Genomic DNA, 20,710 nt, shown 5'->3' with positions numbered 1-20,710 from the left:
TTCTTACCGAGACATGCAGAAAATAGTCATGTTTAAATAGTTATATTTGCAATACAGTGCAACAAATTCTGTACACATACAGAGGCCCACATACATTCATTAAATAAAATAAACAGTGAGAAACATACAGACAATGCAATACTGTAGGTACAAATCTGATCACAATAAAAATTATTCATCTTCAAAATGGCATTTCTATGATGACCCTGATTGTATGATTTAAAATACATGAAGTAAAAGTAATGATAAACCATAAGTTAGAGACTAGAACTAAAACTGATTTTTTTTGCAAAATGACTAACGCCTTTCATAATAAAATACAGCTTTAACACATACAGCGTTTTTGTGGAGTCAAAAATACATAATTTATAGTGCATCTCATTTTCATGGTCTCCACCATTCCTTTGTACCTTAATTTATACTAAACATACAGTATTAAAGTGCTGAATTAGGTCCAGTCCTTGTTAAAAACATCTGTCATTGATGATCTCAAGGATGAATTGTTAATAAAGCAGTGTGACATTTATAGAGTACTGATAACACTTCAATCAATCATATTTGTTTTATACTAAAACTGAAAACATTAAATGCAGAAAAGTAAATGCTTGTTCCTCTCAGCATCCGGGAGGAGAGGGTGCAAAGAAATACATTGCAAGCAGGATAAGATACACCCCCACCAGAGCAGTACCTGGTTATACAACATATACAAAAGACAATTTTACAAACTTCAGTGAAATGAACTGAGCAGCCATATGGATTAATAAATAGCATTTCTTTACATTTTCAAAAGTTTCGCTTTTACCTTGAAAGTAATCAGATTTTCCATCCATAAAAATATAGTTGACAAGAAGGACGCTAAAGATGCTGGCCCACAGGTGCAGGTCACTGAAGAGGAGTACAAATCCAACATCCTGTTCCAGAAACAATAAACAAAGTACTGAAGAAATATTTTAGTATAAATAAATGCAAATATTTGATCAATCGCAATTTCAATGACTAAGAATTGGTTAATATCAATTATTAAATCAACTCACATAAAAAATGTTGAATAAAACCAAAAGGGGGATCTGAATCATACACACTTGCACGGCGATGCATCTTCCAACCTCGAAACTAGGAAATGAAAACATGTAGCACAAGTAAGGCCACATAGTGTGTCTACACATATAGTCCACACAAAACAAACAAGCAACCAGTTCAGAGAAGTGTAACAAACTTAAAGCATAGCAAACCAAAACAGAATCTAAACCTTCACTTTAATCTCTTAAATTGATTGGCTACAGATCTGAAAAGAAATCTGACCTTAAACTGATTTTATTCTGAAGAGCAAACTGGATTCCATTGACGATTTCTGGTATTTCGGGAACCATGGCTAAAATTGTCACACCTATGAAATACTGATATAAAGAGAAAAATCAGACTATGTCGAATTCATAATTTACTGTACTCCTGTGACTGTGTAAGGAGTGTAAACCTGAGATATAGAAGAGTAACTGAGGATTGGCTGAATGTGTTCTGTGGTCAGATCAGCACACGCAGACATCAGCGCTGTTGCGACAATCAGGATGAGTAGAGATCTCCAGCGGGACCAATGTACGGATGCTCCCAGGTGACCTGCTACACACACACACACACACACGTCAGGTGTTATATCATGGTGTGGACCTCCCACTGACTTCAGTTATTCTGAAATTACTGTAATGATTATCATAACTTGTATGCGTACAAGGCAGGCACATGTCTAGATGTTTATATTTTGAAAACTTAAGTGACGTGATGTTTGTATATGGATATAAGACATTCTGTCATCATTTACTACCAACCGAACCATTGCGGTGCACATTCACTTCTATTGTATTGACACAAATCCAATGGAAGTCAATGGGTACCACTGTTGTTCGGTTACTAACATTCTTCAAAATATCTTATTGTGTGATCTGCAGAAGAAAGCAAGTCATACAAGTTAGAAATGAATACATGAGGGTAAATAATGACAGAATTTTCATTTTTGAGTGAACTATCGCTTTAAAGGATTTTACATTTCTGCACATACCGAAACAAAAGATACTTTTGATTGTGTTTTTGTACAAATACACTAAAAAACTACTTGTTGTTCCTGTAGCTCAAATGGAACAGCATGAACTTAATCGCCAAGGAATGCGAACATTGGCAAAACATTAAGTTTTTTTGTATAAAAGGATTTTTAATACAGCATTTAACAAACTTACCAGTTCCATCACCAACTTGAATGTCATAAATGTGTGAATGAGTTTTAAGAGTGAAGATGAGGCCGATGATATAAGACACAGACAGGAGAACACACACTGTGTACACCAGAGGCCTGAAAACATACCAAAAATATTTATTAACAAACATACTAACATACTTTAAAATGGAATCTATTCATTTTTACATATGTTTACATTGAGTGAATGTTGCATATAAACAATAAAAGTACAAAATATTTTTAAGTATACCAAGTACTGTTTTGAAAAGTGCACTTGAATATCATTGTGTGTGTCATGCAATGACAATACAGAAATCTAATGTCCCATGAATACAGAAAAATGAAAAGAAAACTTAACTTACTCAATGTGACTGTGAAACAGACTGTAGTTATTTTCACTCTATTTTGAAAAAAACAACAAGTTGAAAATTTGTCACTTGAAATTGTTTTTTTTGTGTTGTAAGATTGTTTGAAATCTCACCAGATCATAGTGGCAGTGTCTGCATGTGAAGGATCCAGTGCTGTTGGTCCCTGTAGAGTTGGTACAGTCCTCACATACAAGATTCCCATAAGCTTTAGAGAAGAGAGTGGGAGCAAACACTCCTAGATACAGACCGCGGGTGAAATAAACAACTCTCAAGATGGAAAACTTGCACCACAATTAACAACCAGTACGCCACACCGTAATTGACATCTTACCCCCTATTGATATAAAGAGCAGAGAGGAGCTGACCCCTGCCGAGCGGCTGTTAAACCTCTGTTCACTGTGCTTGATGCCTCCGATTATCATACATATCCCCTGAGAAACAGAGAAATATAATGCACACTTTGCAGTCTTTGAAGTCATCTGCTAAAAGCATCATGGGTAACAGATCACATACTGGTATAAAAAGAATGCAGCCCAGCAGGGTCCCGGTAAGAGCCGCCTTCACCATCTCTTGCAGGCAGGTGTTTTTCTGGCGATGACCTCTGAGCAAGGCTGTGATGTAAAAGGTCAACTCTGTGATGGAGCCGAATGTTGCATTTACCACGGCCCCGACAGCAAAGTTACTCTGAGCGGATATACTGAGAATAGAGATCGTAAGAGTTGGATAGTGCATGAATTTGCATTCAATGTCATTTGTTGAAATGGTTTATGTGCTCACCTTGCAATGCCCATGCCAATGTAATAAGACAAAGGAATGATAGAGCTGATGGCTGTGGCAAACTTGAATTCAGAACTAGCAAATTGGTTTGTTTGGTCGACATAACCAATGACTAGAGACACTATAACTAATGGTAAGAGATCTGAAGTAGTGCCAGATAAGGAAATTATTATATTAATTAAAAAAATAAGTTTCTATAAGGTTGTACATAATGTAGACATCATATTGCAATAACTAACATGAATTAACAATAGAATAAAATTAATAATTTAATTTCAAATAATTAATATAATTTAAAATAAAATATTTAATTTAATTAAATACATTTGTATGTTTTTTTACGAGGATACTAACAGCAAAAACATTGATTCCATCCACTGTGTATTTATAGTAATAGAGGTTCACTGCGTGATAGCAGCACAGAATCACTTCTCTCTCCTGTTCCTGAACCTACAGTTCAATGAATATAAAACAACAATAATTTATCAATTTTATCAAGTGAAGTGAATCAAAGGTTTCCAAACACAGATACTATTTGACTGATCGATTTTTGGTTCTCTCACCTCTGTCGCTTTGCTGATATGAATGTATTCTGGGGGTGTGAAAAGGATGCTGTGTAATGTTTTGGCACTCATTTTGGCCACAGGGATGGTGAAAACCAGCAGCCAGGAGATCAAGCACACTAAAAAGTGTGTGAGGGCCAGGAAAGGGTAACCAACCAAGAGCCACACGTATGTGCTCACATGGCACTGAAATGAAAAGCAATCCATTGTTTGATTATAATTATTTAATTACTATTTAATTGAATTATTATTTAATTCATGGACAACATTAGAGCACAGTAGCTATACACATATTTCTTGGTGACTTATGGCCTCAAGTCTCTTATCAACTAAATGTATGCATTTGCTTTTTAATTTCCTTTGTTTACCATGTAAGCTTAAAACGAATGTATGTATAAAATATAAAAACTACAACAACTATATAAAAATGATAAAGTTTTAAGTATACACAAATACACTACATGTCTAAAGTAATTGGATTCCCCTTCTTTTGGTTTGTTATATTATTTACATTCATTAGAAATATCTAAATAAGGTAAACCTTATTTTATTAAAGAAGGCAACAACTGTTTATAAATTACATTAAATTATATTTGGTTGGAGTTTATTATGTATACAATTCATTTTGGGCAATGATAATTCATAAAATTGTACAATATGTCTTACCTATAAATATTATAGCTTTTATTTTATTTTCATATACAAAAGTAGCTTTTTATTTTTGTTTTCATGTTAATTTTAAGTATTAGCAGTTTTGGGGTACGCTTTTGTCATTTTATAATTTATTTGTTTATTTTTTATGTTGACTAAGTTTAATTATAAGTTTAATACATTTTTATTTTTGTTAATTATTATAATTTTTGTGCTTTGACCTTCTTTCAGTTTATTTCTGAGGCAACATTAAAATTTTTCCTTTAGTTATGCCTTTCTAATTTTTTTAGGTCAACATTTTATTTGATTTCAATAAAAAGGCATTTTAAATTACTAAACTAAATAACCGTGGTCTTACCCAATAGCGGTCATCTTGAGGACTTCCTGTTGTTTCTTCTATCGGATCCTCCACAGGTGTGGGCAGTAAAAGAGGAGAAGTCTTTCCATTCTCTTCTTCCTCTAGATATCCATCCTGGAATATCATTACACTGTACGTTGGCACTGAGAGGTTGATCTGAAAACAACAAAATTTTGTTCGACATCATTTTAAAGAGCTTCAAACCTCACACACAATCTGTCAAAAGGCCTTTTATGAAAGCAGCATTTGCCTCATTTTCATGGTGGCAGATGCGAGAATTTTCTAAACAGGAAAATAAAGGCCAGTTTAAAGATACAATGCGCATGAAGATCATAAGGACTGTGATGACAGCACTGTGAGGTCAAGCATAAAAATTGCATTTAGATACACAAAGAAATGCAACCTTTTCGATTGCTTTTCCAAACGGCCACAGAAAATAGCAGGACAACCTCCAGCAGAGTTTCGCTGAAAGAGAAATGCGACTTCTGTCATTGAGAGATGGCACAATATATTTTACGCCACTTTAAAAATGTCAGTGTTAGATCTAAACAAGCTTGTAGTGAATTTTTTGGCAAATTTGATCAATCTGTGTTTTCCATGCTTGTGAGATAAATACTATTCCTGACCAGTAGAGGTACAGAAACTAACCAGGAAAAACTTACCATAGGGGATTCCTATAACTGTGAGGAACATTAGGAGTCCAACAACAACATAAACCAGAGAGATCCACCAGCCAAACAGGAACACGTAGAATAAATTACCAGCAGTGAACAATGAACCCGCTTAAACCCAAGAAAAGAAAGAAACTAGAGATCAAACTACAATGAAGTGGAAACCAAGTACAGATGCATTTCTCTTGTTATTGTAATTTCCTTTTTGAGATAAAAGATTGCTTTGAGTTACATAGTCAATAATCAATATTTTGTATCTTTATAATTGTAATACAATAAAAATATTGATATCCATAAAAGTAATATAAAATATAATATCAAAGAGTCTGAGTTGGTGTGTACCTGTAATACAGGGAAAGAGAAACTTGATCTGACCTGAGATGGGTTTAATAACGTTCAGCTCAGAGTAAAGCTCCTTCACAACATCAGATCTGTCCTCAAACGGCCGCTCCGTCACATGACTTTTCCATTTCCTGAATCCAAACTAAACAAATACACAAGTGTACACACGTATTACAACAAACAGGATCTGGATGACGTGTATCTTCTAGGTCCCCCATTTACCTTATAATTATTTGCAAGCTTTTGGGCTTCTACTTCATTTTCTGCACTTATTGTGGTCTTGCATGGGTTCTCGTCGCATATTTCACCATCGAGACTGCATTCTAAACAAAGAGGTTGAATTATTATAACACCATATTAGACGTCAAAGTAAAGATGTATACACTGGATATAGAGGATAGTGGATATAGCAAGAGTAAAACATGGCATTTATGTGTCGTGCATTTGGGATCTCACTTGTTGTGGGGTGTTTCGGTGTGAAGGAGCTGCTTTGCAGTGCATTGCGCCCGTCAACAGCATCTGCACAAACCCTCTCACAGCCTGGGAAACTACCTCCAACACCATTGTGATCCTCTGATGGATCTGAGGAAAGAGATTTAATGGGGTTTCAAATATAAGTGTAACCATAACCTATAAAATGCAAACCAGTCAATGTGATCAACCAATCACAACGCAGACATGACGTCAGACTTCACATTAGACATCCATCATCAGACAGTAAAGGATTTTTTTTTTTTAATTTATAGAAATGTATGATGATTTTAACTTGCCTTTTTATATTTTAATAATATTATTCAACGTTAATATTTGAAGTTTTAGAAATCTGAAGATATTTTAGAGGTGTACTTTACTTGAATCCTAATGGACTTCAGCCCTTGACAGATCTCAGCAGGGACCTCATGGAAACATTGCTAAACGTTGTTTATCCCATAACAGTTTTTTGGCATCTTGCATAAATGACACTTTTCGAATGACACTTTATTTAGTTATTTAAATTAAAAGTATTTTTATTCAACTACAGATGTTTAACTGAGATATAGCCAGATATGAAACCCACCGAGAGGAAATAATGTAGGCTACAGTTATTAGAGAAGTGTGGACTGCGGTCCCAGAACAGAGAAGTTGACTTGACAGCCAATTTCACTAAAGCAAATGTTTCTTGATCTATAATATAATTCGCGTGATTTAATGTTTGTATAACTGCAGTTAATGTGGAATCCAGGGTTGGTTTATCGTCAATTAAATTATAGCCGCTAGCTACTGTACATAATGCATTGCAATGTAAGCAATACGTCCATATGGCGCATTGCATCAACAGTTGACATCCAGCAGTCTGCGTTATAAAAACGCATCTGTTTACCTGCGTCTCCGCCGAGTTTCCTCCGTCTCGTGTCTGCATTCGTTGTCATTTCAGCTCATTCTCTTCTGTCATGCCTTGCCAACTCTCCAATACGACTTTTCAATAATAAACCTCATGTGATTCAAACGCACTTTGCGGCGAGTGACGCGCAAAGACTTGTGGGAAGTGTAGTCCTCTCCCCTACGAATCAAAACAATACGCGTGCGGCCGTTTCGTTTCTCTTTACGATTATTTTTAGCGTGCACGAATTGAGTCAAGACTGATGGCTTAGAAAATTAAATATTTATTTTAAGGGATTTTCGCAAAGTTGATATACATTAAGCATTTCAAAATAAAGCCCACACCTCATTCTGCATCCACCCATAGGAGCAACAATTATATTGTATAATTTATTAGAGTATGAAACAAAATATTTTAAATTAAATTATTCTGGCCTTGTAAAACTCCCTTCAAGCATAGGAAATAAAGTCACAGTACCAACAATGCTATCAACTTGGCTAGATTTTGTAAAAATAGGCTTCCTGGTTCATAACTACAGTTTATGACAGTATAACAGTATATATGTAAATACTACATAATACAACTGTATATACAGTAAATACTGTATATGTGCCTCATCAGATTGCATTCTCTTCCCAGGTAAACTTGTATTACGCATTTCTAAAGAATGATTTACATTTTTAAGGCATATCCAAAGCGTTCCTAAAACATGCAGAGAGATCTGATGGGTATTCAGAGCACTTTGTGTGGCAAAACAAAATACTTGCAGGTTTCATTCATTCCCTTGGCAAGTAAACAGTTGGCAGTGGATGACCTCAAAGGTCACAAAAGAGGCCATTGAGGTAACTGTCTGCTATTACAAAATACAACATGGCAAAAATGCCTGAGGAAGTATAGTTTAGTACAGCCCACCACTTGATGTCATCCGTTCCTGTTCATTTCTTATTCACGGGAAGCAAACTAAGCATCCAGTAGCTAACATCTCAGATCCACTACGTAATTAAGATAGGGTTTTAGTGCACTGAACATTTCTGAAGGTTAACAAGCTTGTGTCACCTTCTATATACAGAAAAACAAGACTAACATTTATGTGAGATACATCCAGTGCCTGGCAGTTAAACGCAAAGTAAAGCCTGGAGGTTACGTAAGGAGTCTGGCCACCTGCGCCTTCACCTCCTCATCTGGGTGGGAGAGGAGCAAAGCCAGCCTGCGGTGGAGCTGAGAGGAGCCGTCCAGCAGAACGCAGTATAGAGAGTCCTGTCTCCTCCTCAGAGCTTCTGCAACCTGCTCGGAGGGTCTCCACGCCTGCAGGTTCCCCACAAAAAATAAGAGGCGCAGAAGAACAGAAGTGCTCGTGGAGCTGTCAAACACCAAAATCAAGGAGGCTGGTGCCTGTGAATGATAAACAATGCAGATAGTGTGAGTGTGTACATAATTTGAAGTACAGCTATATCAACTATCATTGGTGCGATGAGAAAAGCAGCCTTAAAATAGATACAGGCATCGACAGAAGGCAATGAGACAAAGTAGGATACTTGAAACCAAGTACTTTATTTATATCAAACTCGATCATCGCATCAATACTTGTGTTGTTTATTTTTTTACCACTGGAAATAGTATAATTTGATAGTCGCTTGGACATGTGTCATAAAAATGATTTATATTTATGTATGTGTAAATGCAATGAACTTTATATGAATCAAAAGATGACAAACATGCTCGATGGGAGATATGTTCACCTACCTGGGCTTGTACAATATCATCCATCAAATCTGGATTTGACGAAAGGTTTACTAGAACCTTCAGGACCTGGATCTATAGGAAAAGATCAAATCTTCAAGGTCATGTAAAATATCTAATGATTCAGAACACATTTCTAATTTAGAGAAATGGGCAATTCCATACAAATATGAACCTTACGTTATTACCTAAGGCATCATACTGATTTGTCCGATTTTTTTCTGGTTTATATACCATGTGAAGTCTCGCTTAATGTTTTTTTGTGTGTTTTTAAAGCATAAATTTCCATAGTCAGGTAAGTGAAGTGTCACATCCATAGTGGAATCGTCACATTCACGACGGATCATTTCCCTCATAAATGGGTACATGAAAAATGAAATAAAATAACCATTTCATGTTCTATAAAGAGCTACACCTTTTATTAAGTTAGTAGGGTACTATTGCTTCTGGTTTGCATATTTTAATTTGCAGAAATCCTACAAAATTTGTTGTCTCTCAAAAACATGCTCACTTTTTGTGAAAAAGATTGTGAATTGTTTTGAGAGACAAAACATATACGTTTTTCCCTATTTTAAAACAAAAAACTTGTGCATTGACCGACATTTCTATGATGTTAAATATATAGATATTGAAAATATTCTGAGAATTTATATTTCAAGTTTTGACTCAAAATGTCGCATCCATTACGCTGTAACTGCTCAAATGTTGCTCCAAAATTACCTGTAGGACTTCATTGCTCACTACGAGTAGCGACAGGAGAAGTGTGAAGGAACTCTTCATCAGATGCTGATGATTATCTGTAACTGATAGATTAGTGAGTATTCTCAGCGCTGCGAGCTGAAGGTCAGAGTTCACAGGTGACATCTCGATCAACTGCATCACCGAAGGGATGTACACCTGAATCACAACAGAGATAATTGAAAATGGAGAAAAGCATGGATGAAAAGTATCATAAAAGTACAGCAATACCTTCAACTGCTCCTGGTTATGGACATTCATACTTAAGTTGTTCAGCGCATTCAAAGTCTGTACCCTAATCTCAGGTGAAGGATCTGAAAGGAAGCTTGCTATAATATGAAGGCCTCCAAATTCTCGCAGAAGATCCTAATGAAATGGAAATATTAATATGATACAGGCATGAGCACCAACAGCAAAAAAAGTGTGATTCATTCTTTAAAAGCAAAGTGAAAGATTTAATAACCTGGTTTACTGTAAAAGCAGCAGCATTTCCTAAGGTTACAAGAACGTTTCGCCGTTCTTCTGGGTTTGGACTGCTATGCAGCAAAGAGAGGAGCATACTCAGATGTCTTGGTTCCAGGCTTGCAGCAGATCTTGAATGAACATCACCTGTTAAAAGAAAACAGAATAAATAAAAAGTGCATGATCTTTGTCTTTAAAGTTGGATCTAGAACCTGGAAATCCAAAATGAAGTTAACTTAATAGGTAGCCGAGTGATATTCATCCATACTCTACAGTACTTCTGTCATAAGCTGTCAAGAAAGCTTATTTATTTTTTGACACTTACTTGAGTCCGTATCTGCAGATGGATCCAAATGATCAGTTTTGCTGACAACTTTAAATCCGGCCACTTTAGCCATCAAACTTCCAGGTTGTACAGCAACACTTTTACCAGACTTTAATCTGTTCGCTTTACCATCTACACGACCAAACACTAGTTTATAAATGCCATAGGAAGCTCCAGCCCCTGCTACAATCCCAACAGAGCCTTCACACTGCCGAGTCGGGCAATGACATTGTCATCTCCCATTCTGATTTTAAACATACATGTTAAACGTAGTCCTTCTCCAAACAAAGATATAAAGATTCACAAACTGATCCAAAGAAGACAGAGTATACTGATCCCGTCCGTCACTTATTATTCAGTCGCACGTTGGCTCGTATTGCACAAGTGGCCGAACAAAAACCTTTCACGGAGTTGCATCACTTGCGCTGTCCAACAGTAGCGCCAGCAAAAGTGGTTTATTCATGTCGAATGTTTTTGCGTCTGTTAAATGTTTTCAATTATTAAATATATGTTCTTTTCTTTAGTGTTTAGAGAATATTTATGTTCATAAAACCAGCATGTATAGAACAATAATAAAAGATAAGAAATCTATACCTGGGGATATTTTTACTGACCAACCATTAGCTTTGGTTACCAAGCAACGTGACGTGTAAATATTGATAGAAAGTGTAACACTGATTTGTGTTGCATTCACTTCAGGGCTTTAAATCATTAAACCATCACTGCACTTCTAAACCTCTTTACGATGACTTCTTTACAAGATGCAGATTCAACATTAAGAGCCTACTTTATTAAGCATTCACTTCCTCAGATTTACAAGGTGATTTACATATAAATTATATTTTAATGAATTAATTGGTTATTCAGCCAATATTAGGGAGCTGTGTACTTCACACCGTATTTGTTGTTATCTAACTTCCTGTGATCATATCTGAATACAAAATAAAAGTTCAGCTAGTCTAAACGTGAATGTTTGAATAAAACAAATAAAATACAAATGTAACCCAGAACAAATTTACATACATAAAGAGAATATGAATTTAGCGTTATATTTATGATGTGCTTGTTATATGTTTTGCTTTTCAATCATCAGGCATTACTAGCTGGTTTATGTGTTTCATGCCCTGAAGATCCTTTGCACTTCATAGAGGAAAAGATTTTAGAAATTCTGGAAAATCGTGATCTTGAGATTTACTGGTATGTGGGTTTAGGAATATGTTTTGATATTGGGATAAAACATGTATACGCTTCAAACTGAAGTAAGCAAGGCAATAAGCATCTTTGCTATAAACATAAATTGTTTCTGAAATTTCCAGCATACATTTATTGACAAAGATAAACAAATACCTCATTGGCAGGAGGCTTTGTATATGATATTTTTGGAAATCCAGAAGACAGTCTGGTAAACTTCCTTTATACCCTAAATATTCCCAATCCTACTTTGTTATATATATTTAATTCAGTTCATTCATTTAAAACCTACTGTTTCTCCTACAGTGTATATCCCAATTACTGGAGAAAGCTTACTCCTGTTATCAAAATAATCTGACTAAAATGTGTTTCATGTGAGTGTATTAAACTATTAGATGTGAAGCCACAACATACCAGCAAAAAAATCCTTTTGCAACAATTTCATGACTCATTTTACGTTAAAGGGCTTGGAAGAGGTATATTTTAAAGAGAAAGACAGAGGCCGCCAGGCTCCTGGAGAGGATGGAGGAAGCTGAGCGATATCACACACGGAGAAAAATGAGATTGTCTCTCTTAAAGTGGACGGCATGGGTTCGGTATCACAAACAGAATCAGAATGGTACACAGATTTTGTATTGTTATATTTTCTGTATTACGTGATTTATTCACAGTTCATTCAATTTGACACTGTTCATCTTGTTTGATGTAAATAAACTGTAAAACATATACATTTACGCATTGACTTACATTGCATTAACCTAAACAGTTATACTTAGATATGTGCAATCCCCAAGAATCGAACCCACAACCTGTTGACGCAATGCTCTTACCACTGAGCTACAGGAAAGGTCAAACAAAAAGTCTTTATTTATTTCTTTATCCAGATGCGGTAGAGAAACTACAAAAAGTACAAAAGTCTGTTTACTGCAGAAACACCATCACAGCTTGGCGTCTCACCATGCAAGATGCTAAAAGATTAAAGGAGTATTTTAAGGTATAAATAAAGCGTCAACTAACACAGATGTACTGTATCTAAGGTTGAAAAAGCATTAAGCTTGTGTTTTTTATTTGTTTATTTAGAAGCTAGAGAGAGATATTCAAAAAAGTCTGAGCTCAGAGATACAGGGTGATGGACAGGACAGACTATCACTGTTGCCAAACAAGCTCTCACTTAAGGTAACATTTACTTTATTTTATATTACTATTTATTATTATTCATTGCCAAAGACTGTAATACACAGTTGTTTGGCACAGATCTTTCAAAATCTGGGTGTGGGTGACCTCCTGAGATGTGCTCAGGTGTGTCGTTCCTGGAAAGCGATCACTCAGGTCAGCTCACTGTGGACTGAGGTCAGTGCAAAGAATCTTCAAAATGACAGTCGAAGTTGCTTTAGTCTCACCCTGAAAATGTATTTTCTGTGTGTTTTCACAGATGAACTTCTCCTCTGAGAGTTGCTGGATCACAGATGAGACTGTGGGGAGATTACTGCGCGCACATCGTGTCTATGTGACCTCTGTAAACTTGTGTGGTTGCGCTGTGTTGCAGTGGTCGAGTTTAAGATGCATCAGTACATGTCCTTTGATCAGACTTAATGTTGTATAAATTTGCAGTTTATTATATATATTATATAATGCTCATTTTGAATCTTTTTCTTTTTTCCAAAGGTCAATGCAAAAATCTACAGGAGCTCAATCTCAGTGAATGTCCGAATGTTAATGTAAGTGGTGTTGAAATACATTGTTTAGGTTTTGCTACCTTTAATGGTTACGTAAATGATGTTTTGTTTGATAGGATGAAATTATAAAGATGATTTTGGAGGGATGTCACTCTCTTCTCCATATTAATTTGGCCTTCACCGATATTACCAATACCACTATACAAGCCCTTTCAAGGTAGAAACAACAGTACATTTTTGCATACGCATTCATTTAAGGGATAGTTTACACAAAAATGTAATTCGGTCATCATTGACTCACCCTCGAGTTATTCCAAACCTGTATGACTTTCTTTCTCCTGCAAAACACAAAAGAAGATATTTTGAAGCATGTTTGTAGCCAAACAACATTGACTTCCATTGTATAGACGCAAAACCACTAAGACGTTTCTCAAAATATCTTTTTTCCACAGAAGAAAGAATCATAGAGAGGTTTTGAACAACATGAGGGTGAATAAATGATTACAGAATTTTATTTTTTGGGTGAACAATCACTTTAACATTCTTACCAATTTTGTTTCTTTCCGAGTATGTCTGTTATGTGAAATTGGTATTAATTTGTTGAAAGGTGCTGTCTGACACTGCGATCTCTGAATCTTGCATACTGCACAAACATCTCTGATGAAGGTCTGCAGAATCTCACCACAGGCAAAGGCTGCCATAGACTTATTCAACTAGATCTGTCTGGCTGTTCTCAGGTTTGTTAAACCCTACGCAAACCACAAAGACCTACAAATGTGTTCTTAATACAATAAGTCTGCATTAACCTGCTTAAAGAAACATTTGTGTATTGAATATTAAAAAAACATTATTTTTGTATTGTATACACAATACAGATAACTGCAGATGGATTTTCACATGTTGCTGACGCTTGCGGCTCACTTCAGGAGATTGTGTTAGATGACCTGCCCACCCTGACTGATGCCTGTGTGCAGGTACTTATTATTTATATGCGCAAAACATCAGGAAAATCTCCATTGGATAACATTCTCAAGCTGTGTTTATTTTGTTCAGGCATTAGTGTCTAAATGTCGTACGCTGACAGTGATTTCCGTATTGGACTCGCCGTATCTCTCTGATGTGGCATTCAAAGCTATTGCAGAGGTGACCAGTCTCACCAAGTTCCAAATAGAAGGTCTGTATCCATCAACACACAAAACGAAACAAAGGACGTCTAAAGTATCGGAAGAGGAATTGTGTTCTTCATTTCGGTGTTTTTCAGGTAATAACCGAATAGCAGACAGCAGCTGGAAGGCACTGTGTAGGAGTTCTCCAAAACTCAGCGAGGTTCACGCGTGCGACTGTCCCCGCGTGACTGATAACAGCCTGAAGTTTTTAGGAAGTCTGACAAAACTACACAACCTAAACATCTCAGGCTGTATCAAGTAAGAGGAAACAATGAACCATTACGCTTTTGTATGTCGTCCACCCCATGCTTGAGTATTTAGTTACATTTATAACATGCCTTTCATCCTTTGTCATTTATGTGGTGTCTTATAACCTGATTTAGGGTGACGGATACAGGAATCCGATACATTACTGATGGACCATGTGCGGTTAAAATGCGAGAGCTTGACCTTTCCAACTGCTCAAGAGTAACTGACCTGTCCCTCAAGAAAATATCTCAGAGGTTAAACCCTTAACTAGACCTTTTTTAAAAATAATCGCAGTTTTGTCTGAGATATTGTGTCTTAAATGTAAAATTCCTTTTCAGATGTGACAGTCTGATTCACCTCAGTGTGTGTTTTTGCGATAACTTGTCTGATAATGGGTTTGAGTTTTTGGACAAATGTGCTTCCCTTATTGCTCTGGACATCACAGGCTGTAAAATCCATGACCAGGTATCTTTACTTACACATACTTTATTTTCATTTATATTTTACTTGCATTAAAACCGTGTCTTTCACAGGGACTGGCAGCCCTGGGATCCATCCACAGTCTGAGAAAACTAACAGCAATTGAGTGTGCTTTCATCACAGATAATGGAATAAAGGTTTGGCGTTTAACCAGGATCTGTCATGTGATTTGTTTGGGAAAAGTTAATGTGACATGTTTTGATCTCTGTGCAGGTGTTTTGCAGACAGTGTCGTCATCTGGAGCTGTTGGATGTGAGCCACTGTGTGTCTCTGTCTGATCGGGCAATGAAAGCTCTTTCCTTCTTCTGCAAAACTATTGCCACAGTCAGAATAGCTGGATGCTTTAAAGTAAGTCATACATCACTGCATATCAGCACACGACACAATCTTTAAATAACCAAACTTTGAATAAATGTTTACAGACAAAAAAACAAGACTTTACTATTTTGCTCCACCAGATGACTGATACAGCAGTGAAGTATCTCACAAGAGCGGGTCACTTCCTGAGAGAGCTGGATGTGAGTGGCTGTTCCCTCCTGACGGACCACACCCCTTCCTTTATGATGTGCAGCTGTCCACATCTCCGCTCAGTCAACATGCTTTACTGCAGGAACATCTCAAAGTAACTACCTATGTGTCATTTAGTATGAAACAAATAATACTGACAAAACATTACAATGTACATAGATGAACCGAAAACAGATGATATATATAGTTTATTTTGTTAAATTCTGGTTAATCTGAGATCAATTTTAAAACATGTCTTTCTCATCTCAGGCAGGCCGCTTTGAAGTTGCGATGCCATGTCCAACAATGGAAACACAGTGATGACGACCCCCCGTTGACTGGAACCATAACTTCAGCTCAAATGGAATTTTGAGAATCCCAACCCACTAGTTACACTGTAAACTGTAAAGTGATCTTTTTATATTTAAACACATGAATTTTGGTTAGAACTAAAGATTTGAAGTGATACTTTTAAGACTCAATCTATAGGCATAAAAATAATGAAAATATCTTAACATGCATGCAGTCTCATACATAATTGTTTTGTGATTTACTGTTCTCTACATAAAACAATCCTACGTAATATAAATAATACTCTGTTAAAAGTAAAATTTATATCATATTGACTGAGAAAAAACATGTAACATTATAGTGAAAATAATGGTGGAAATCAAACTTTGTGCTTGTTATCTCAGAATACCATTTAGAGACTTTTGTCTGGTTTTCACAGACTGGGTCACAGTGTTTATTATTATTATTATTAAATACTTGTATTTACCTGTAAACATACATAACTGTATTAAACCAGGGCAATTCCAACGTTATGGATGTCACATTTTGCATCATGGATTTGACATATAAACGCTAAGAGAATGCATTTGTTAACAATATACTGAACCATTTGTTTATTTTACTAAACCCTTGTAGATATTGTTTAAACATCAGAAAATATCAGTCTATGCACACATTTTCTGTTTTAAAGAACAGAAATAAATGTGACAAAATGGACACTGTTTTTCGGAGACAACTAACTATGTTGGATTTCTGTGAATTAAAATACACAAACCTGAAGCAATAATACCCAACAAATAGAGAAGGGATGCATCTTCATTGAACAGAAAATAGCTACTTAATTTCATGTGCCCATTCATGAGGAATATGTGCCAGTAGTATGTGACAATTCTAAAAATGGCACTTACCTGACTATGACAAATCATGCACTAAAAATAAAACAAATGCTTTAAAAACTTAAAGACATCACACGGTATTTTAAGCACTAAATGTGAATATCTGTGCCATCACTATAGTAAATTGACCAACTATGACCTTATATTTTCATATCAACATTGACATTTTCATGGAATTGAGTGTGTATTATCGATAATTAAATTTATATTGTTACTAAATCTAAATAAGTTAAAAGGATCACATTTGTGGTTTATTGCTGTACATATGATGCATAAAGATACAATAAAATAAAACAAAACACTAAGCCACTCAATTGCTATAATTTAAGTTCTATTTAATAGAACCTTGCAAAGAAAAGGTTTGAAACACTCACAAACATCTTATATGTGGTTCGATGTAAACAAAGAGTCCTTTATATTCTGACTAAAAGAAAGTAAACTTCAACTGTTTCTTGTATTTGGTCTGTAAATATATCTGTTTAATAAATACACAGTGGACAGATATAAGCATCAGTATGAATCCTCTTAACTTAAATTAGTTATTAGTGCTAAAGCTGGTTTCAGGCAATTCTGTACATGTTTTAGTTCTCAGCTCCAAGTCTGAGGGTCTCAAACCAGCTCTGGCTTTTCAGGCTGACGGGACCTTTATCGGCAGTGGCTTTAATCCATCGTTCTTCATACATGTCACCATTCATATGAGCTGCGTGAGAACAGATTCAATGAATTAAGAATATGTTTATAACATTTCATTTCCTGTTTCATGTAAAAATATATGGGAAAATATGATATAATTTCATGCAGATTTCACTCACCAGTCACTGCTGCCTTGCCATCGGATGAAGTGTGTTCAGTTTCTTGACATGCAATCTCTGAACTAATGTCAACAGAGGTTCCGCACAACTGTACTCCGGTCTTTATAGTGGAGGGCACACGCACACTCACAGTACCTGCACAGTTAACATTTGCTGGACTTAATACAAACGCAAAAGCAGACAACAAAGAGAGTTGTTGATGTTTATGTGTGGTACCTTGGTAAGCGTGAAGTTCTGCTGTGCCATCATGGCCTACATAAGCATCAATGTTTCCAGCAGCAGTAAGCACCTTCAAAGATCCACTCGAACTGTCTGAAACACAACCAACAGCTTTAGGGTTATGTCTCAGTTCTTTTTTTACAGCTTAAGTAATGATCTACAAACATTTGTGGTCATTTACCAATAACAACGTTTCCCGTTTCACTCTGTATATCAGCTTCACCTGTAAAACAACGGCAACGGCACAAAAAGTATCAAGATCAAGTAACATAAGTTGAGCTACTAATGTCATTTTTTCTCACCATGTATATGTCCAATCTGGACATTCCCAGAAGATGTGGACACTGTTGTGGATTCAGCATAGATGGCCTTCACCTTCAGCATCCCATGTACAGTAGATAGATTCATAGTAGTTCCCTGGATTTTCATAATATCAACATTCTAGAGAACAAATAATGCAGTTTAAAGTCAAATGACAATAATTTCATAATATATTCCATATATAAGTTAACACATTTTACACTGTCTCCAGCTGCTCTGATTTCTACATTCCCATGTATGGTGTTTAATCCGGTAACATTTCCTCCGGTGGAGTGAACCAGAATTTCATGGCCCTGAATGATTAAGATATAAACACACAATAACAATATGAACCTTAAATACATTCTTTAATAAAACTTGGATTATATGACACTCATTTACCACCTCACAAGTTTATGTACATGTATTACCTTAACAGCTTGTAGTATGCAGTGTCCTTTCTCTGTGTGCAAGTGACAGAGGTCACTCTCCATCCTTTGAATCTTCACATTGCCCTTGTTCTTTGTTTTGATATGGAGATCTGCAGGGACCGACAGGCAAGGTTTTACATTGACGATGTTGGTTTATTTATTCACTCATGCATAATCCTTACCGCATTTAATAGGCGCTGTCAGTTCAACAGAGACGTCACTGTTATTCTCATCATGAGATACAATCTGAAGTTCATTGCTTCGAGGATCATAATGAACATGAAATGTGTCCAGATCGAGATCCCGGTTTGTCGCGCGCACGTCAATAAATGCCCGATCCGCCTCAGGAAAGACATGCGGATCCAGTGGTTTAATAGATATGTTACAACCTAAATGACATTTGATCTTCGTGAAAGGATTAACTGATAAATCCCATTGCTTAACAGGTGTATTCACTGAGGGAGAGTATGAAAACAAGCGGAAAGCTGGAGACGTCAAAGCCCTCTTGAAATGTCGTGAACATCTCTGCGCTGAGCCCATTCGAACACAGTGACGTAACCGGTGCTGAATGGCACAAATTAACATGATTAAAGTTGTGTGCTAAAACTTACTTAACTCAGTAGAAATTAATCTTAAACAGTAGCTTTCAGCGACAAGTACAACGCTCTTGAGAAATGTTTATATCACGAGGTCACGCACGAACGACAACCCGGAAGAGAGTGCGAGTTGATTTGTGGGAAATGAAGTCCACAGGGACGTGTTTTGCGAACATGCAACTTTTTTTGATTAAAGTGTATATAAAAAGTGAGCTAATGCTGTAACCACAGTAAAATAATCGATACACCCCTCATGAAAATGAATAAAGTTTAACCACGTCTTATCCACGGACTAAATATTGCTATCGTTTTTGTGTGGTGAGACATAGTGACGCACATTTGTGGTTCTAAAACCACATTTTGGGGGGTCGGACTTTACGTTATTTGTGCTATGCAATTGTTGTTAATTCCCATGACTATTTGTACGTCAAATTATTTTGTGAAGTACAATATTAGTAATGCTTTATTATTTAATCTGCGCGCACGCGCACGCTGGGGGAGCAGGGGGGCCTGTAAAAGTCCGCCTTGTTCGTGCCAGCATCATATTGATGTTATAGTGTAATAGATGAAATGGAGTGTGTTGTAAATAGCTCATAAATGTCATGTCATTGGGCTTTTTAAACTCCCAAGTGAAGGTCGGGGTTTAAGCTGAGCAGACAGAACGTCATTTCGGGGCGGATTTTCCGTCTGGTTTTCAAATAGCTGGAAGCAATATTTTCACGACACTACATCACTACCTTATTTCTTTCAGTAAAGACCCGATGAGACTTGTTATTTTTTCCATGAAAGGAATTTATGATGCTGAAACACTGCAAAGGTCTTAGTTTTATCACAAAAACGCAATCTAGTTTATTTTTTGGGTGTGATAGTTTGTTCATCCACTAGATGGCAGTCTAGTGACTTCATATAGAAAGTCACAGAAGGTTACAATAGGAGATTTAATTTGGATACTAGATAACAGCGCAGTGTCTCATGCACTCCTCCACGATAGCTTATGAGTTAGTGTTGAGTTATGAGAAGTAGGAGGGATGTAGTGTTTGTCCTCTAAGATAGGGCAGCTTAGTAAAGTCGAATGCAAAAAGCAGGTTAAAGCTACAATATAGATTTTAATGGTTGGATTTCAGTTAAATACTGAATTCTGTTTGCATATATTTGAATACCATACAGGTTGATCTAAGGAAAAAAATCATACCTAATACAGTATTCAATTTGATCCAGTTTTTTCCCCGACAGGTAGTATTACCATTCTTTTCAAGATGAGACCATTAAGGAGGAAATTAAAAAGCCTAGACGACAGTGGCTGAGGGTCGAGTC

The 20,710-nt window shown here is 36.2% G+C and overlaps 4 protein-coding genes across 4 annotated transcripts; 1 reads left to right on the top strand and 3 right to left on the bottom strand.

The window, feature by feature from the left end:
• Window positions 1–26: 26 nt before the first annotated feature.
• On the bottom strand, window positions 27–7,457 carry cax2 (cation/H+ exchanger protein 2). Its single transcript, XM_056740559.1, has 20 exons — window positions 7,318–7,457; window positions 6,414–6,539; window positions 6,180–6,280; window positions 5,991–6,099; window positions 5,607–5,726; window positions 5,348–5,409; window positions 4,945–5,100; window positions 3,936–4,121; window positions 3,723–3,822; window positions 3,373–3,514; window positions 3,109–3,292; window positions 2,927–3,026; window positions 2,709–2,830; window positions 2,590–2,627; window positions 2,229–2,341; window positions 1,475–1,617; window positions 1,303–1,397; window positions 1,035–1,113; window positions 803–911; window positions 27–688 (listed from the first exon to the last, which is right to left on the bottom strand). Exons 1-20 carry the CDS (start codon window positions 7,364–7,366, stop codon window positions 615–617), a joined length of 2,208 nt encoding a protein of 735 aa, XP_056596537.1. The 5' UTR covers window positions 7,367–7,457; the 3' UTR covers window positions 27–614.
• Window positions 7,458–7,584: 127 nt separating this feature from the next.
• armc10 (armadillo repeat containing 10) lies at window positions 7,585–11,233 on the bottom strand. Its single transcript, XM_056740494.1, is given in 8 exon segments — window positions 7,585–8,709; window positions 9,061–9,132; window positions 9,778–9,954; window positions 10,027–10,161; window positions 10,259–10,404; window positions 10,583–10,777; window positions 10,780–11,062; window positions 11,177–11,233. Coding segments are annotated over 7 exon segments (1,038 nt in total). The 5' UTR covers window positions 10,841–11,062; window positions 11,177–11,233; the 3' UTR covers window positions 7,585–8,457.
• On the top strand, window positions 11,192–17,223 carry fbxl13 (F-box and leucine-rich repeat protein 13). Its single transcript, XM_056740492.1, has 19 exons — window positions 11,192–11,402; window positions 11,676–11,779; window positions 12,238–12,392; window positions 12,658–12,767; window positions 12,854–12,949; window positions 13,028–13,123; window positions 13,206–13,341; window positions 13,439–13,491; window positions 13,566–13,666; window positions 14,057–14,186; window positions 14,325–14,423; window positions 14,503–14,623; window positions 14,711–14,873; window positions 14,999–15,118; window positions 15,203–15,329; window positions 15,398–15,481; window positions 15,558–15,692; window positions 15,803–15,966; window positions 16,122–17,223. Exons 1-19 carry the CDS (start codon window positions 11,328–11,330, stop codon window positions 16,222–16,224), a joined length of 2,172 nt encoding a protein of 723 aa, XP_056596470.1. The 5' UTR covers window positions 11,192–11,327; the 3' UTR covers window positions 16,225–17,223.
• A 133-nt stretch (window positions 17,224–17,356) lies between these two features.
• On the bottom strand, window positions 17,357–19,500 carry fam185a (family with sequence similarity 185 member A). Its single transcript, XM_056740493.1, has 8 exons — window positions 18,983–19,500; window positions 18,801–18,910; window positions 18,591–18,683; window positions 18,372–18,510; window positions 18,251–18,292; window positions 18,067–18,162; window positions 17,851–17,985; window positions 17,357–17,738 (listed from the first exon to the last, which is right to left on the bottom strand). The coding sequence occupies exons 1-8, from the start codon at window positions 19,383–19,385 to the stop codon at window positions 17,620–17,622; spliced, it is 1,137 nt and encodes a 378-aa protein (XP_056596471.1). The 5' UTR covers window positions 19,386–19,500; the 3' UTR covers window positions 17,357–17,619.
• Window positions 19,501–20,710: the final 1,210 nt, after the last annotated feature.

This window comes from Triplophysa dalaica, chromosome 24 (assembly GCF_015846415.1).
Source record: "Triplophysa dalaica isolate WHDGS20190420 chromosome 24, ASM1584641v1, whole genome shotgun sequence".
Classification (NCBI taxonomy): Eukaryota; Metazoa; Chordata; class Actinopteri; order Cypriniformes; family Nemacheilidae; genus Triplophysa; species Triplophysa dalaica.
The sequence above is the reverse complement of the archived record's forward strand: the minus strand, read 5'-3'. Positions and strand labels throughout refer to the sequence as shown.

Coding starts and splice junctions, on each gene's coding strand:
- cax2 (XM_056740559.1), bottom strand. CDS start 7,366: ATGACAACGAATGCAGACACGAGACGGAGGAAACTCGGCGGAGACGCA. Junction 2,628..2,708: donor GACACTGCCACTATGATCTG/GTGAGATTTCAA, acceptor TTTTCAAAATAG/AGTGAAAATAACTACAGTCT. Junction 2,342..2,589: donor CTGTTTCACAGTCACATTGA/GTAAGTTAAGTT, acceptor GTATGTTTTCAG/GCCTCTGGTGTACACAGTGT.
- fbxl13 (XM_056740492.1), top strand. CDS start 11,328: ATGACTTCTTTACAAGATGCAGATTCAACATTAAGAGCCTACTTTATT. Junction 13,492..13,565: donor GTGAATGTCCGAATGTTAAT/GTAAGTGGTGTT, acceptor TTTGTTTGATAG/GATGAAATTATAAAGATGAT. Junction 15,119..15,202: donor CTCAAGAAAATATCTCAGAG/GTTAAACCCTTA, acceptor ATTCCTTTTCAG/ATGTGACAGTCTGATTCACC.
- fam185a (XM_056740493.1), bottom strand. CDS start 19,385: ATGTTAATTTGTGCCATTCAGCACCGGTTACGTCACTGTGTTCGAATG. Junction 18,911..18,982: donor GACAGCGCCTATTAAATGCG/GTAAGGATTATG, acceptor CGGTCCCTGCAG/ATCTCCATATCAAAACAAAG. Junction 18,511..18,590: donor TCAGAGCAGCTGGAGACAGT/GTAAAATGTGTT, acceptor TTTGTTCTCTAG/AATGTTGATATTATGAAAAT.